The sequence below is a fragment of the Octopus bimaculoides genome, chromosome 3 (genome assembly GCF_001194135.2).
Source record: "Octopus bimaculoides isolate UCB-OBI-ISO-001 chromosome 3, ASM119413v2, whole genome shotgun sequence".
In the NCBI taxonomy this organism is placed as follows: domain Eukaryota; kingdom Metazoa; phylum Mollusca; class Cephalopoda; order Octopoda; family Octopodidae; genus Octopus; species Octopus bimaculoides.
Window position 1 is genome coordinate 134,558,005 of NC_068983.1, and position 17,229 is coordinate 134,575,233.

At 38.2% G+C, this 17,229-nt stretch overlaps 1 protein-coding gene across 2 annotated transcripts in view; it reads left to right on the top strand.

Moving 5' to 3' along the window:
• The window catches only part of LOC106870928 (broad substrate specificity ATP-binding cassette transporter ABCG2), a 44,393-nt gene that overhangs the window by 16,754 nt on the left and 10,410 nt on the right, over window positions 1-17,229 (top strand). The window contains exons 7-11 of one of the 2 annotated variants that reach the window (XM_014917167.2): window positions 8,421-8,525; window positions 8,815-8,872; window positions 11,729-11,837; window positions 12,642-12,707; window positions 16,220-16,302. In XM_014917167.2, coding sequence (XP_014772653.1) covers window positions 8,421-8,525; window positions 8,815-8,872; window positions 11,729-11,837; window positions 12,642-12,707; window positions 16,220-16,302 — 421 coding nt within the window. The remainder of the gene's footprint in view (window positions 1-8,420; window positions 8,526-8,814; window positions 8,873-11,728; window positions 11,838-12,641; window positions 12,708-16,219; window positions 16,303-17,229) is intronic. The other variant, XM_014917168.2, reaches the window with a different exon arrangement.

The following is a 17,229-nucleotide window of genomic DNA, read 5'->3' on the forward strand; positions in this document are numbered from 1 at the left end:
AAAATCCTGCATTATCAATTGAAGAATTGGTAATAAAGCTTAGTTCAAGCCATACAACTGTTCATCATCATCTTCAACAACTTGGAAAGGTTCCTAAACTTGGAAAATGGGTGCCTCATGAATTGTCCAAAAGCAACTGCAAGTCCCGAGTTGACACCTGCTCTTCTCTCCATTCTTGCGAACTCATTTCACCCTTTTTGGATAGAATTGTGACTGGTGACGAAAAATGGATCTTCTATTGAAATGTTAAACATCGTAAACAGTGGCTTGGTAAAAGGGAAAAGCTCAACCACAACCGAGAAGGGAACTTCATGGAAAAAAGGTTCTTTTCTCTATCTGGTGGGATTGCAAACGAGTAATTCACTTTGAATTGTTACCACTTAATGCAACATTCAATTCTCAAGTTCACTGTCAGCAATTAAAGCGTTTGAACCAAGCTTTGAAGAAAAAAAGACCTGCTTTAGTGAATTGAAAAGGAGTGATGTTTCATCAAGACAATGTGCGACCCCACACTGCAAAGATCGAAGAGCTTGGTTGGGAAAAAATTCCTCTTCCACCCTATTCTCCCAACCTTGCTCCTTCAGACTACCCTTTGTTTCATAGTTTACAGAATCATTTGGGGGATATAACGTTCGGAAGCCAAGAGGTCAAAACTGATATTTCAGAGTTCTTCGCTTTGAAACCAAAAGAGTTTTACATTGATGGGATTAAAAAGTATGTAAATAGATGGAAGGAAGTCATAGATAATCGGGGAAAGTACATTGATGATTAAATTTCAATTAAATATAACATTTGATCACTTTTTTCTTCATTCAAAATTCGGACAGAACTTATGGGATGACCTGATAGATATAGATATTGATATAGATATAGATATATATAGATATAGATATACAGATCATCATCATCATCATCGTTTAACATCCACATTCCATGCTGGCATGGGTTGGATAGTTTGACTGATGGCTGGTGAGCCAGAAGGCTGCACCAGTCTCCAATCTGATCTGGCAAAGTTTCTACAGCTGGATGCCCTTCCTAACGCCAACCACTCCGAGAGTGTAGTGGGTGCTTTTATGTGTCACCGGCATGAGGGCCAGTAATACATATATATATATACATATATATATATATTTATATACTAGCAGCTAAGCCCAGTTTCACCCGGTCAGTTTGGATGATGTGGCTGTAAAACCTGCTCTGTGTAAGCATTCGACTTGTTTGGGCATGCTTATGTTTAAAAACAATTTTAAAATGACTTTTTTCTGTCAAAACGCTAAAAATAACTAACCAACAAAAAAAAACAACCAAGATTCAACCAAATCAAAAAATAAATCCAAATACTAAGCAAACAAAGGTGAACCATCTCACTTCCATTGTGTGTGCACACGCACACACACACACACAAACACACACACACACACATTCACATACCCCACTTTTACATGCACACACATATATATTCACACAGAGTTGAAATGCTGTTTGATTTATTTTTTCAGCATACAATTTTCATCATCCCACTACCAAGTATGACATCACCCCTTCATTCCCTCCTTATCCATCTATCACCCCTTCCTTCCTTCCTTATTCATCTATCACCCCTTCCGTTCTTATTCATAAACACAAGAGCATTATTATAGTAGATTTATCTCAGTAACCATGGGAGCTATGAAAGAAATACAAAGCCCAGCAACACCACCAGATCATTCTACACATCTGTGTAATTTTTCACACAATTCCACCCAGCTGTTCGACCATGAATCCTAGAACAAGAAAAAATTGCCCATGTCAAATTTATATGTATTGATATCGTTATTCAATGAGAATACAATATACTGAATTTCTAATAAATGCTCTTGGTAGGGAAATGTCTAAAACAGTAAAGGTATTTAGACATTTAATAAGAGCGATTATATATTACATTCTAAAATAAAGGCAAAATATAAAAGGCAAAAATTTAACTACTTTTATTTTCTGCATTTATGGATTTCACATTGAAGAGAACAGAATTATGGGATCTATATTACACCCAACCATTATGGATTACCACAGAGGATTTTACTACGGATTTATATTTTTCTTCAAAATTTTTAGCACAAGGTTGTACCAATGCATATCTACGCCAGTAACTTTTAAACAACATCTTTAAACAATATCATTTTCATATATTTTTAAATAGCAATTGATTGACTACATGGAAATTCACCCTCTTTCTCTTTGATGAGTGGATGTATTACCTAATAATGATTATCAATTTTAGATTCCATTTCTAAGGGTAATACATTCACAAAACGATTGTAAGATATTTTAAACTTTTTAAATAACCATGCTTTATATATTTATACATCTATCTATTAATACAATATTATTTTGGATATATATCTTCTGTGATGATTTTTTGATGTAATTTTCCTGCTCTTATTTTATAATATAATGAGTGTGTGTGTGTGTGTGTATTAATCAAAGTGTACAGTATTATATATCCATTATAGCTGATCTTACCTATCAGTTTCACATTAGGGGTTGAATGAAGTGTTAGGTAACAGTCCAATTATGTAACCCTGCGCTCTTCAGAGATACCCATTATGGAATGAAATATAGCAACTACTCTCTATTGTTGGAGGTGAATAGACACATTTGGTTTGAAACAAATCAAGCAAGGGATTAAGTCAAAAGTTATGTCTCTTGGTATCAAAGACATCAACTCTGGGGGTGGTTTTGTTGCAAGTTGGCAAGGGTTGTCTGGAAAAGGGTTTATGGGAAATGTGTGTCTTTAAGGTTGGTGTTCTTGTGATGAAAATGGAATGTGTGTAATGGTACTATATGTATAGCCTTTGTGGGGGTGGGTGATACAGATCTGTGTTTGTTTGTGTGTTTTCTGTCTTTTATGTTTGATTAAATTCTTGGGGCATTTATGTATGCATGTGGTATGTAGGGATACAATATGTGTTGGGGGCTTATATTGGAGGGGGTGGAAAAATGTCCATTGGGTGGGTGTCTGCTGTGCAGGAGCACAGGGCATGCATGTTTATTTGTGGATGCATTTGTGTATGTTCTGGTCAAACTCTGCTGGACTCCCAGTTATTGGTGGAGAGCTGAAGTAGGAGGACTGGTGATTATAGTCACGATGGGGCATATAGGTATGATAGGATATACTTCCTTTCATGTGGGTAAGGGTTAAAGATTTCACTTCTGCTGTTCAGGTAGATGCCTGGTGCTGAGAGCTTTTAAAAATTACTCTATTCTCAGCTAGGCATAATCTGTACTTCCTACTGCTATTAAAGTATGACTTACATTTCTCTAGAATACTCCACTTTATGCTGTACTCGGTGATGATTTCTTTCGACGACCATATGTACTTGGCCAGGGTTGTGGTGTTACATCTCTCCAGACCTCCAACTTTGGCCCTCCACCAGCAGCTGGGAGTCCAGCAAGGTGTTTGACCAGAACATAAACATACACTTCAGACCCCCCCCCCACCCCCACCCAATATAAGCCTCCACATATTATACTACTATGCACACTACATGCATACATAAAGGCCCCAAGAATTTAACCAAAACATAAAAGAAAGAAAACGCACAGATCTGTACCCCCTCCCTCGCAAAGGTTATGCATATAGTACCACTAAAAACCAACCTTAAAAACACACATTTCTCAAACTCTTTTCCAGAAAACTCTTGCCAACTTGCAGCAAAACCACCCCCAGAGTTGATGTGTTTTGATACCAAGGGACATAACTCTTCAGTTAATCCCTTGCTTGATTCGTTTCATCTTTTTCACAGCAACCACAAACCAAATGTCTATTCACCTCCAGCAATAGAGAGCAGTCGCCATATTTCTTTCCATAATGGGTACCTCTGAAGAGCGCAAGGTTACATAGTCAAACTGTTACTTAACACTCTGTTGAACTCCTGGTGCAGAACCAGTCGGTAAGATCAGCCGTAATGGATATATAATACTGTACACTTTGATTAATATATCATTATCATCTTCATCATTTGATGTCCATTGTCCATGCTGGCATGGGTTGGATGGTTTGACTGGGCTGGCACACTGGAAGGCTGTGCCATGCTCCAGTCTGATTAACATGGTTTTCTATGGCTGGATGCCCTTCCTAATGCCAACCACTCCAAGAGTGTAATGGGTGCTTTTGCCACCAGCACGGGTGCCATTTGCACGACACTGATATCTGCTACGACTGCGATTTTGCTTGGTTTGCCATAATGCCAAAGGTCTTGGTCATTGCCTCCGTGAAGCCCAACACTCGGAAAGAGCTCATCCACTTTGCTTCCATGAGGCCCAACACTTGAAAGGAACTTGGCTACCTCACCTCCGTCAGGCTTGCTTGAAAGGAAATCAGCCACCTTACCTCTGTGATACCCAGCACTTGAAAGGAACTCAGCCACTTTCCCTCCATGAGACCCAACGCTTGAAAAATACTCAGCTACTTTGCCTCTCTGAGGCCCAACGTTCAAAGGTTGATTTTTTTACATACCATCAACATGAGTGAAATAGGCTTGATGAGTCCTCTTAAGCAAAGCACATCATCAAAGGTTTCGGTCACTAGTCATTACTTCTGTGAGGTTCAAAGTTTGAAGGTCATGCTTCACCACCTTGTCCCATGTCTTCCTGGGTTACCTCTGCCACAGGTTCCCTCTACAGTTAGAGATGGGCACTTCTTTACACAGCTGTCCTCGTCCATACGCATCACATGACCATACCAGTGCAGTCGACTCTCTTGCACACCACATCTAATTCCTGTTATGACTAACTTTTCTCTGAAGATGCCTACACTCTGTCAAACATGCACACTAACATTGCATATCCAGCGAAGCATTCTGGTTTCATTTCTCTCAAGCATACACATGTCCTCAGCTGTTGTAGCCCATGTTTCACTGCTATGCAGCATAGCTGTTTGCACACAGACATCAAACAATCTGCCTTTCACTCTGAGAGAGAGGCCCTTTGTTGCCAGCAAGGGTAGGAGCTCTCTGAACTTTGCCCAGCTTAATCTTATTCTTACAGCTACGCTCTCAGAACAATCACCTCCACTACTAACCTGGTCTCCTAGATACTGGAATCTATCTACTACCTCTAGCTTGTTCCCCTGGCAGTTGATGGAGTCTATTTTCTGCACATGTTTGGTATTTATTATGTCTGTGCACCTTCCACATACAAAAGTTAGTTTCTATGTTAACCTTCCTTTGATGTTGCTGCACCTTTTGTCTGTCCAAAGCTTACACTGGGTGCATCTTATGGAGTTTCTACCTACATCTTTTCTACAGATTGAGCAGGGCCAGCTACCTGCGGGTATTTGTAATTTGTATGCCTTCCTACTTATTATGACTTTAATTTTTGCTAGGTTAACTCTAAGGCCCTTTGATTCTAGACCTTGTTTCCATACCTGGAACTTCTTCTCAGGTAGTGATTCAGCTATAAGAGCAAGGTCATCAGCATAGTGGAGCTCCCAGGGGCAGCCTGTCCTGAATTCCCTGTTCTTACCTGGAGGACTATGAACAAGAGGAGGCTGAGCACTGATCCTTGTTGAACCCCTACTTGTACCCTGAATTCTTCGCTGTACTCGTTGCCCACTCTCACCTAACTGGTAGCATCCCTCTACAAGGCTTGTACAGCTCTCACCAACCACTCGTCTATCCTTAGTTTCCAAATTGATCACCAGCTAATGGATCAGGGGACTCTGTCAAAAGCTTTCTCCAAGTCAACAAAAGCCAAGTACAGAGGTTTATCTTTGGCTATGTATTTCTCCTGAAGTTGCCTTACCAAAAATATGGCATCAGTGGTGCTTCTACTTGGCACAAAGCCAAACTGCATCTCATCTAGACTAACTCTCCCTGATTAGTTGGACTATGACTCTCTCTGCAACTTTCATCACCTGATCCAACAATTTGATACCTCTGTAATTATTTATTTCTATCTAAGGCATATATATATATATATATATATATATATATATATTCAGTGGATCATATGTCTGAAAAAGAGGCACACTCTAAAAGTTAGAGCATTAATATATTTACATGAAGTTAAATATATGTCTGGTCATAGAGTGACCAATGGTTTTGCATCCATAAAATGCTTAGCTTTATAGATGACTCACCATACTCCAATGGCTGGGGGCATATAACTTCTCTTCAAGCTGGAGATAGAAAACTGTTATGGTCAGTTAATTTGTAAACAAATAATAATATACATGTCTGGACCTTAAATAAGATTGATTATTGCCCTTAGATCGGTCCGGTCAGCAAATCTTATGGACCTAAAGGGCAAACAGAAAATTGCCCTTATGTTGTTCTGGTTTGCAAGTACTTTTTATGGCTCTAATCAGCAAACGTAGAATCCCATGCCTGCTATGCAAAGCTTGCATTGTCTGCTCCTGTTTACATAAGATCCTGGTTGTTCTGTGATCCTTCACTTAATTCCATATGGACTCCCTTCATCCTTAAGGCAACACACATGACTGGCCAGGGACGTGACGTCACTTCTTTCCAGGACCCTAAAAGATGACCAGCTTAAATGCAGCTGACGTGATGTATCTCTGAACTTGAGTGCTGGTTGTATATTTTCCATTGTCTCTGTGCCTCTGGTGTATCTTCCATTGGTTCTGGGCCTGAAGTTGTTGCAGCTGCTGTTGTTGGAGCTATCACCAGTGCTGTTATTACAGAGTGTGAGTCCAGCAACACTGCTGGAGCTGTAGTTGTTGTTGCAGTAGTCATCACTGGCCATAGTGTTGATGTTGCTGATGATGTTGTGGTTGCCATCGCTGTTAATTCTGAGTGTGGGACTGGTAGTTCAGCTGGTGTGGTTATCAACTCTGGCTGTAGCACTGATGCTGGTGCTGTGGTCGTTGTTGTCTGTGCTGGTGTTTCTTCCACTTAATGCATTGCTGTTGTTGCTGCCTCTGTTGTTGCCATTGTTATTGTCAATGTTGTTGGATGAGCTGCTTCAGTTGTAGTTGTTGGTGCTGATGTTTCTGCCACTAAATGCATTGTGGTCAATGCTGCCTCCATCATTACCGTTGTTGTCGTTGATGTTGTTGAATGAACCACTGCTGCTATTGCTCTGATTGTTAGGGCTGGATACCACCATAGCCTCAAATATGACTCTCCCAGCCTCGTATTGCCCCCCCCCACCTACTTCTCCCAACACACACACATACACACACTCACACTGAGCAGTCAGTGTACTCCCTGCATGAGCTATATTCAACATTCAAACTTGACTAGCTATGTTCAACATTTAACTTTAAGCAGCCTCGTTGAACATTCAGTTTCTACTAACTATTCTTAGTATTTAACTTCTGTTTGCTACAACCAGCATTTAACTTTGGTTAAGGACATGCAATGTTCAGTTAGCTAGATAAATATTCAGACACAGTTGTGGTGTGCAAGAGAGACGATTGCACTGGTATGGACATGTGGCAGGAAAGGACGAGGATAGCTGTGTGAAAAAGTGCCACACCCTAGCAGTTGAGGGAACCCATGGAAGAGGTAGACCCAGGAAGACCTGGGATGAGGTGGTGAAGCATGACCTTCGAACTTTAGGCCTCACCGAGGCAATGACTAGTGACCGGGACCTTTGGAAATATGCAGTGCGTGAGAAGACCCGGCAAGCCAAGTGAGAGCATAATCTGGGGCCTCTGCCAGAAGTGTAGCCAGCTCACTTATTCGTATCTTTACTTCATTGGACACTAAACTCTGCTTGCGAAGTCCTGTTGAGGCAAGTGAATTTGAAATCAAACTAAATTCGACGACTGGCACCCATGTCAACCTCTCCTTCATTGGACACTAAACTCTGCTTGCGAAGACCTGTTGGGGCAAGTGAAATCAAAATCGTAATTGAACTATATTCAATGACTGGCACCTGTGCCAGTGGAGCAGTAACAACACTGTCCGAGCATGATCATTGCCAGAACAGCTGTCTGGCTTCCGTGCTAGTGGCCCGTAAATAGCACCATTTGAGCATGATCGTTACCAGCGTTGCCTAACTGGCATTTGTGCCGGTGGCACGTTAGAAAATCATTCGAGCGAGGTCGTTGTCAGTGCTGCTGGACTGGCTCCGTGCAGGTGGCACATAAAAAACACCATTTTGAGCGTGGTCATTGCCAGTTCTGTGTGACTGGCCCTCGTGCCGGTGGCACATAAAAGCACCCACTACACTCTTGGAGTGGTTGGTGTTAGGAAGAGCATCCAGCACTGTAGAAACTCTGCCAGATCAGATTGGAGCCTGGTGCAGCCATCTGGTTCACCAGCCATCAGTCAAATCGTCCAACCCATGCTAGCATGAAAAGCGGACGTTAAACAATGATGATGATGATGATCTATGTAGATTAAGCCTTTAAAATTCAGCTCAGCTTCATTCTTAGACAACATACCTATAATGGGTGTTTTATTTTGAAGGTTACATTTGTGAAGAACACAACAATCCAACTGATTTCTTTCTAGATGTCATCAATGAAGACAGCATAGAACCTACAACCAGCAATCTATCAGTGGTAGCTCAAGGTTTGGCTTTTCAAACTCGCTAAAATTACCTACACTTACTTCTGATATCCATTCAACCTCTCAACTTGTATACTTGTTTGTTTGTTTGTGTGTGAGTGTGTGTGTGTGTGTGTGTGTGTGTATGTGTGCGCGCATGCGAACGGACGCATGCATGCGTGTAAAGTAACTCCCAGATAAAACACTATATAAGAATGTCTTTACTGTATATATATGTGGTGCAAGCATATGTTGGTTTTGCAAATCCATTTCTTTAATCTATGCTAATTAGTCATAATATTTCCATTTCCAGAGATTTCCAAAACTAAGAAGTTTCAACATTACTTCAGAAAATCTACTTACTACAAATGGTAAGTATATGTGTGTGTGGGTGAGAAAGAAAGAAAGAGAGAGAGAGGGAGAGAAAGAGAAAGACTGTGTGCATCTTCCTCATAGTAAATTTAATTTTTAGTCAGAAGTTAGAAATACATTAGTTAATATTTTATAAGCTGTTAATTTCGATGATGTTTTTTAAGATGAAAGAAGTCTGGACACATGCCTTTCTCAAAAGCAATATAATATTTTGTTAAACACTTGGTGTTAGGAAGGGCATCCAGCTGTAGAAACTCTGCCAAATCAGATTGGAGCCTGGTGTAGCCATCTGGTTTCACCAGTCCTCAGTCAAATCGTCCAACCCATGCTAGCATGGAAAGCGGACGTTAAACGATGACGATGATGATGATGATGATGACTTCTACTTGGGCATCAAAATTGAAGCAGTGATTTTAAACTGCTTGATAGTATTCATCATTATGCATAAAAGAAATATGTTCAGTTTATGTTTTATAAATATGAATAGATTTTTGTAGATTCTAAATGCAGCCTCCATTTGTATACAAGGCAATAAGTTTTCCCCAATATTACTCATTTTGATCAGAAGTGTGCTCTCTGAAACTATAGCTAAGTTCTTGTTTTTATTGTAAAATTTATCTCCGTCAGTGCTTTTTACATTCCCTATCACATCATGTTAAGGCCACACGCAGTTAAAGACCCTCTTTCTATTGCATAAACGTTTGCACGATAAATATGTTGACTGACAGTGTTTCATCAGTGCCAGTGACATGTAAAAGGCACTTGTGCTGGTGACCTGTAAAAGACACCCGGTACACTCTGTAGAGTAATTGGCATTAGGAAGGGCATCCAGTTGTAGAAACTAAGCCAAAACAGATGACTGGGGCCTGGTGTAGCCTTCTGGCTTACCAACTTTGGTCAAACTGTCTAACCTATGCCAACATAGAAAACGGACATTAAATGATGATGATGATGCAATTACTAAATTTGTTGGTATATGCTTCTAATAGAATTGATAATAATTATGTATTACAAATTCTTTTATTAAGTCTGTATAATAATGAGGGTTCTACAATAGATTCTCGTAGAGATGCAGCATGCAAGAGAGAAGACTACGTTGATTTGGACATGTGATACATATGAATGAAGACTTCTGTATAAAGCAGTGTTGATCACATAAGGTGGATAGCATCTGTGGAAGAGGAAGACATTGGATCAAGTAGTGAGGGCTGATCTCAAGATTTTACGCCTCATGGAGGAGATGACATTGGACCAAAATGCTGGTGATATGACATTCTTCACAAGACTTGCCCACCTCAGCAAAACAGAATTCTGGAAGCTCTGTGTGTTCCACCCATATGTGACATTAAATTTTTCACACGCCTTACCCCAGTAAAGCAGATTACATCTCCTCTTCTTCATGTACTATGCTTATTTTTCCCTCTCCACTCATGCAGTCCAGTCTTGTCCTTCCTGCCCTGCCAGCTGTATCATTGCTATCCTGTTGTCCCCCACTATATACCCTTGTTTCACCAATCACTGCATTTCCCCTTCCCCTTCATGTGAACTCCCTACTCATGCACTCTGAGCAATTCTCTACCATCCCATTTATATTCACATTCTTGAGAGTATGTCCTGGCACATCACCACCATTTCTCTCACTCTGACTGGAGTAACCATGTATCTCCTTAACAGCAAGACACCTGTTTCTGTCTCTCTGTCATATTCACATCACCTGGCACAAAGCCACCTCCTTTAATACCCCCACCCTACCCCAAAGGATTTTCATCTTGCAAGTACTTGGTGACCTTGCTGGTGCTATATAAAATACATCCAGTCCATTCTCTAAAGAGGTTTTTGTTTGGAAGAGCATCCAGCTGTCAAAACCATGCCAAAGCAGATCTCACCAGTGCTTGTGACATATAAAAAGTACCCACTTCACTCTATAAAGTGGTTGTCATTAGAAAGGTCATCCAACCATAAAAAACATCCCAAAACAGACAGTGGAACTTAACACAGTCCTCTGGCTTACAGCTCCTGTCAAACTAGTAGATGCTAAATAATGACAAAGGAGGAAGAAAAAGAAGAAGAAGAAGAAGAAGAAGAAGAAAAGGAGGAGGAGGAAGAATAAGAAGCAGAGGAGGAGGAGGAAGAAGAAGAAGAAGAAGAAGAATGCTATTATTTAGTTTGAAGTCAGTACATTGCAATGCTTGTTCCCTGTTACCTTCGCCAGGCATAGAAGACTTGCAGTGTTAACACTGCAAGTTAATAAAACCCTTATCAACTATACAGTGATACCACTACTTATATCAGTTAATTACACCACTAGCAGTATATATTTATAGCTAGATAAACCTGGTCAAGAACAGAATACATCAGTGAAATAGAGACTACCAATCAACCAGCTGTTTGTCTCCATGAAATTATCCCTTCCTGCTTTAAAAAGAGATGATACATTAAGATAATGTTATCCTGAATAAAAGATAAGCCAGTTATGGCTGGGCCACCTTTGATCATAGGTTTGCTTCATCAAGACTGACCTGGGGATTAAACAATAACCATTACTTTTTAAACCTTTTTTTGGAGGGATGTCGAGCAAAGTTATCATTGATGGCAATTAGCAATTACCAACTTCAAATGTAAAGACAAAACCAGTGGTTTTCAAGCTGATACATACCCTCTCCCCCATTTCTGAGGATTCTAATACAAATGAAACATTGACAAATTGTATATTAAATAGTAGAAAACAACATAAATATGTGTCTCTGTGAATGTGTATATTTTTAATTTGTTTCTTTTTTTCAATGAATACTTGAACTCTTTTACTGTTTTGTAGTGGTGTGTTTTACTCTGTTCATTTATATTTTTTGTTTCAGTTTGTCTGAAACTACTGCTGTCATAGAGGAGGAATTTGAAGAATACTGTAAAACTTCTAGTCTTAAAAGACATTCACGAGTGCCCTACAAGGTATCATTTTTAAGACAGGTAATTCAAACTTATTTTATATTATTTCTTCCTACATCTTTCAAGTTGTTATCTGTGAACAGCAACTATATTGTGGTCCTTCACAATCAATGATGTTTCAAGACAATTTCTGGACCCATGATCCCAAAGAGTGTTAGTTGAATGATAGCTAAATTGCTATATATCATTCTATCAATCATATTCTAATAGCAATGAATTGACCTGGCTCAAATTTTCTTACTTTACATTAGTGGTACCCAGGCAACCCAACTGAGTCAGTAGAAGTGACAGCATTAGCACAATTATCAAATATTAAATCAATAATTATTTCACTGTAAGTATGTTTACTACCAGTTCTATCTAGAGATATCCACAGAAAGTTGTCCAATCGATGCAATTGTTGAAAGAAAACAATCGCATCACCAAGTAGATGTCAAATTTGTTCACTTTGACTACAGATGACGCACTTACTGTTTGGGGAGATAAAACCAACACCATGTGTAATTTAGCTGCTAGAACATTAACCATATTACCATACATTTAAATTCAGCTATAATATTGCGCCTTGGGTAAATTACATAATTCTGCTTATTTCAATGTACTTTGGTAGCAACAGGGTTTATTTTTATTTCATGACTGAGCTGGGAGAACATCTAGTTATATATTCAATTGCTCCTTTGATGTGCATAGGTTCAGATTATTAAGCAACTATCCCAACCATGTTAACATGAAATCATGGAAATGAAGGAAAAACATAGAGCAACACTTAGTTACAAAATAAGATATGTAAATTTATTTTTCTTTCTTTCTGGGGGTTTGTTTCAGTTGGAAATTGTTAGTGTACGGGCTTTGAAGAATTTGTGGCGTAATCCTGAAGCATCAAGTTTACTTGTAAGTATCTTCTATTAGCTAACCATCATAGAATAGAAGGTTTCTTATGATTTTCGTAACTGATCTACTTTTAGTTTTCAATTGTTATAACTTTAATTCATTTATATTATTATGTCTTTGGGAAAGGCATGAACATCATTGCACTTAAGTGACACTCCTCTGAAATTAATATGATGTATCGATTATTTACAGATATCATTAACTTATTTGTTAACCATATTCTTTTTGAAAATACTGCCCTTGTTTCAATAAATTTGGAAAATAACGAAGAATTTAGTAGAATACCTTTGTCATTATTAAGTTGGTCTTTTAGAACAGGAATTCATATGAATGAAATTTTGATGGTAGGTTTTAAATCAGATCACTTTAATCCTTTAGACTTTTTAAACTGGTCCTATCCAGCCTAAATTTTCTCCTTGTTTTATGCTCAACCCAGTCAAATCTGGTTTCTCACACCCACCCTCAATGTCATTCTGAAAATAAACAATCACATCAAAATTTCAAAGCTACAAGATAATACATAATTAATGAATGAATAAGTCTTACATCTGGCAGAAAAATCTGAATACAAAAGGGTTAAAATAGGAAGTTTGTATTATAGAAACAAAGGCAGTCTTAGGAAGATTGATATCAAAAGGGTTAAATGCAACTCATCAACCAGAAAACAAATAATTATCATTGAATCTACTAACAAGCTAAGTCTGTAATACAGATTTAATTCTAGCTGGAAGCCATATCATTGAACTTCTTACGTCTGAAATTTTCAACTACAGTTACTCCGGACTGACTTATCACTGAGACTGCATAAAGACATCATCTTTAATGGTGAACTAACAACCAATTAAATATAATGAGACACTTTCATTTGATTTCAAGTAAAAAAATATTTATTTGATGTTTAAATATGTAGTTTAACTACAGGTTTCTCTAAAATAATCTGAACTGGATTGAATGTTGCTCCAGTCGTGACTATATCAACTTATTTGCAGACAGAGGACTACATTATCCAATGAGTCCTTCCTTTTTTTAAACTGGATGAGTGTGATTTGAGGGAAACTTGGCTACTATTTCTAGTAACTTCTAGCAGCCACTTAAAGGCTTCCTTTGGCTTGTAACAGGTCCATAGGCAATGAATGGTTGAGAATCGTTGGCATAGAGGATTTCTTGTTGATATTGTTATTGATGGTGCTAATGATCTTTTCTGCATGTAATTTTTGTGTAGTTTGGATAGGAGATTTCTATTTAAGCTTACAAGTTCAAACTTTACTGAAGTCAGGCCTTTAGTGTACCTTCCTATAAGTTCCTATAACTAGAGTCATGGCAACTTTAGCCAGGAAACAATTATACTTTAACTCTGTAGCATTTAAACCGGCCATGCCCAGCCAGAACATGCTACCTGTTTTATGCTTAAACTGGTCGGATCTGGCCTCTCACATCAACCCTACAACACCATTCTAAAAATTAACAGTTACTTCATCAAAATCTCAAAGCTACAAGATAATGCAAGATTGATTTAAAACAATGAGAATAAATAAGCATTACTTTTGACAGAATTATGTGAATGCTAAAGGGTTAAACAAAATAGACAAAATGCAGCAATCAATTGCTGACTGGTAGCTGAAGATAGCTATAGACAAATGCATCACTATACGTTCTGGGAGAAAAAGCTCAGAATTTACTGTCACTCTCCACAATACAAATCTTATGAAGTCTGCTGGTGAATGTGACTGAGGCATTATGATTGATGATTATCTGCACCAGATAAACCAGGTTTCTAAAATCATTAAAAAGGCCAAAGTTATCTTAACATCACTCAGTAAGATCTTTGTCAGCTACTCACTGGCTACCTATCACTTTAATCACATTTAAAATCTTGTCTTAGGATTATAATTTTCCAGACTTCAAGTATAATTTTTAGAGTGTGTGTATCTGTGTGTGTGTGTATCTGTGTGTGTGTGTGTATGTGTGTGTGTGTGTGTGTGTGTGTGTGTGTGTGTGTGTGTGTGTGTGTGTGTGTGTGTGTGTGTGTGTGTGTGTGTGTGTGTGTGTGTGTGTGTGTGTGTGTGTGACTGTGAAAGAGGAAGACATGGTAAAGCATGACCTCCAAATGTGAGACCTCATGAAAGTGACAAGTGATTGTGACCTTTGTCAATTTGCTGTGCTTGAAAAGACTTGTCAAACCAAGTGAAATCATAGTTGTGGTTGATGCTGATGGTACATTACAGCACTCGTGCCAGTGACATTCAAAAGGCACCCACTGCACTCTTGGAGTTGTTGACATTAGGAAGGGCATCCAGCCATAGAAACCATGCCAAATTCAAACTGGAACCTGGTGTGGCTCTCTGGTTTACCAGTTCCAAGTTCTTTTACAGGGCTTAGAAAAACTGAAGGATTGCTGTAATAAGTGTGTGAATCTGAGAGGGGAATATGAATGAAATCATAATTAATTGATGCTCCTGTATTTTCTTTTACCCAAAGCCAGGAACTTCCTAGCACTCCCTTGTATTACTATTAAAAATATACAATCTGAAGATATGGTTAATAGATTGTAAAGTTATTATTGTATTTACAACAACTCAGGCATTTTGACACTTGTTAATTATAGTCTCAGTTGATCACAGTTGAGAAACCATCTGTAAAGTGTATTGGTGGTTGCTTCTGACAGGATCCTGTGGAGGTGATTCCTGAGGACTTACAGGACCCTCCCAGGAATAGTGGCTGGAGAAGATGGATGGATGGTTTGTTGATTATATTTATATCAAGCTATATTAATAATTTCGTTTTTGGATTTGGTTTGCAAGATTTTTTATGTGATTTCGTGTGTTGAAGCATATTCTGTTGTGTCTGGGGAGAGTCATTTTCTTATTGTGCCTTAAAATTTAACACACTCACTGTTAAAATTTCCACTTATTTCTTATTTTTATTTTCCTAAAATTTTCGTTGTGTCTTGCAACCTTTTCAATAGTCTTGACTCTCCTATTTACTGCACCATATATTCCAGAGGTGTATTTGTTGTTGTTGTTGATGGTGGTGGTATTGTTTTCCGGTGTCCTGGTGTCAAAGTCCTCTGGTAGTTTACATTCTGACATGACAATCCCGTCGATATTGTTTGGGTATCTGTATTGATTCTTACCATTCTGGGCTCGTTGTTGTTGCTGTTTCATCCACTTCAGTTTATTGTTGAAGTGTTTGTAACAGGCATAGTTAACCCGGTGGTATTCTTGTTGGATGGTTGTCATGAATTTGTCTCTTTCATATGGAGTAGTGGTGGTTTTAAGTTCATGCAGTAGGACTCTCTTTTGTTTTGAGAGTCAAGACTATTGAAAAGGTTGCAAGATGCAACGAAAATTTTAGGAAAATAAAAATAAGAAATAAGTGGAAATTTTAACGGTGAGTATGTTAAATTATAAGGCACAATAAGAAAATGACTCTCCCCAGACACAACAGAATATTAATAATGTTTGTGTTCTATATATATATATATATATGTACATAATTTTTTTTTTTTGTAGATAATAATTACCATCTTATTTGCTGTTGTTATTGGTTTAATCTACTTTCAATTGGATGATTCAAGAATGGGGCTGCAGAATAGGTAGACAAACTACCTTCTTTCAGATTTCTCTTTGATTTCTTCTTAGAAACTTAAGATATTCATTTGTTTAATATTTGGGGAACTCAGTAAGTTTTACTGTCCTGGAAGAAACAAAGTACTGGTTTTATTCTATTAGGCTGAAAAGATAAAGGAATAACTAAATGAAAGCAATTAACCAATTTTGCTGCTTGAAATGTGTACGAGAGCTACAATTCAGCAATGAAACTGAGCTGATAATCTTGTAATGATGATTATGTCAGTATGTATATAACAAAAGAAAAAAAAAATTCTCCTATCTCTTTCCTTAAGTAAGTTAGAGTATAGAGACTATTATTAGTAATAATTTCAAGAGCTAAACAGGACCTCATAAACAGACTAAAAACCTCATTCCACTTGAGGAAGGGAGATTAATCTCAAATTCATGAAGACTCCAAAGTTGACATTCCATTAACAAAAATGACCAGCTTATTGACTGGAGATAAGGAGACAGTCATGGACTCATGTTTCTGGCTCAGTAACCATCATCAGCACAACAGTTGTCTGTTAAAAAATGGAATCCATGGAAACTAGTGGTGGTCTGCATTAACAAAAATTCTATTGTGAAATCATGAGTTTGGATAGATGGGTATGTAGTGGAGAGAAGAAGAATCTGATGTTTTGGAACTGATACTTCATCTGAGAGGAAATTAAATTGTCAAATGAGGGATAGCATTGAGAATATTTACAAGATAAAGGTTGTAAAGGTAGGGAGTGGAGTAAACATAGGAACTGAGTGTGAGCAATGTAAAAAAAATGCAATCAATCCAGTTTTTGTATTGTCAGGACAAACGTTAAATTTGTGTGTGTGTGTGTGTGTGTGTGTGTGTGTGTGAGAGAGAGAGAGAGAGAGAGAGATTCTAATTGCATAGTTTGTGTGTGAGTGAGTGT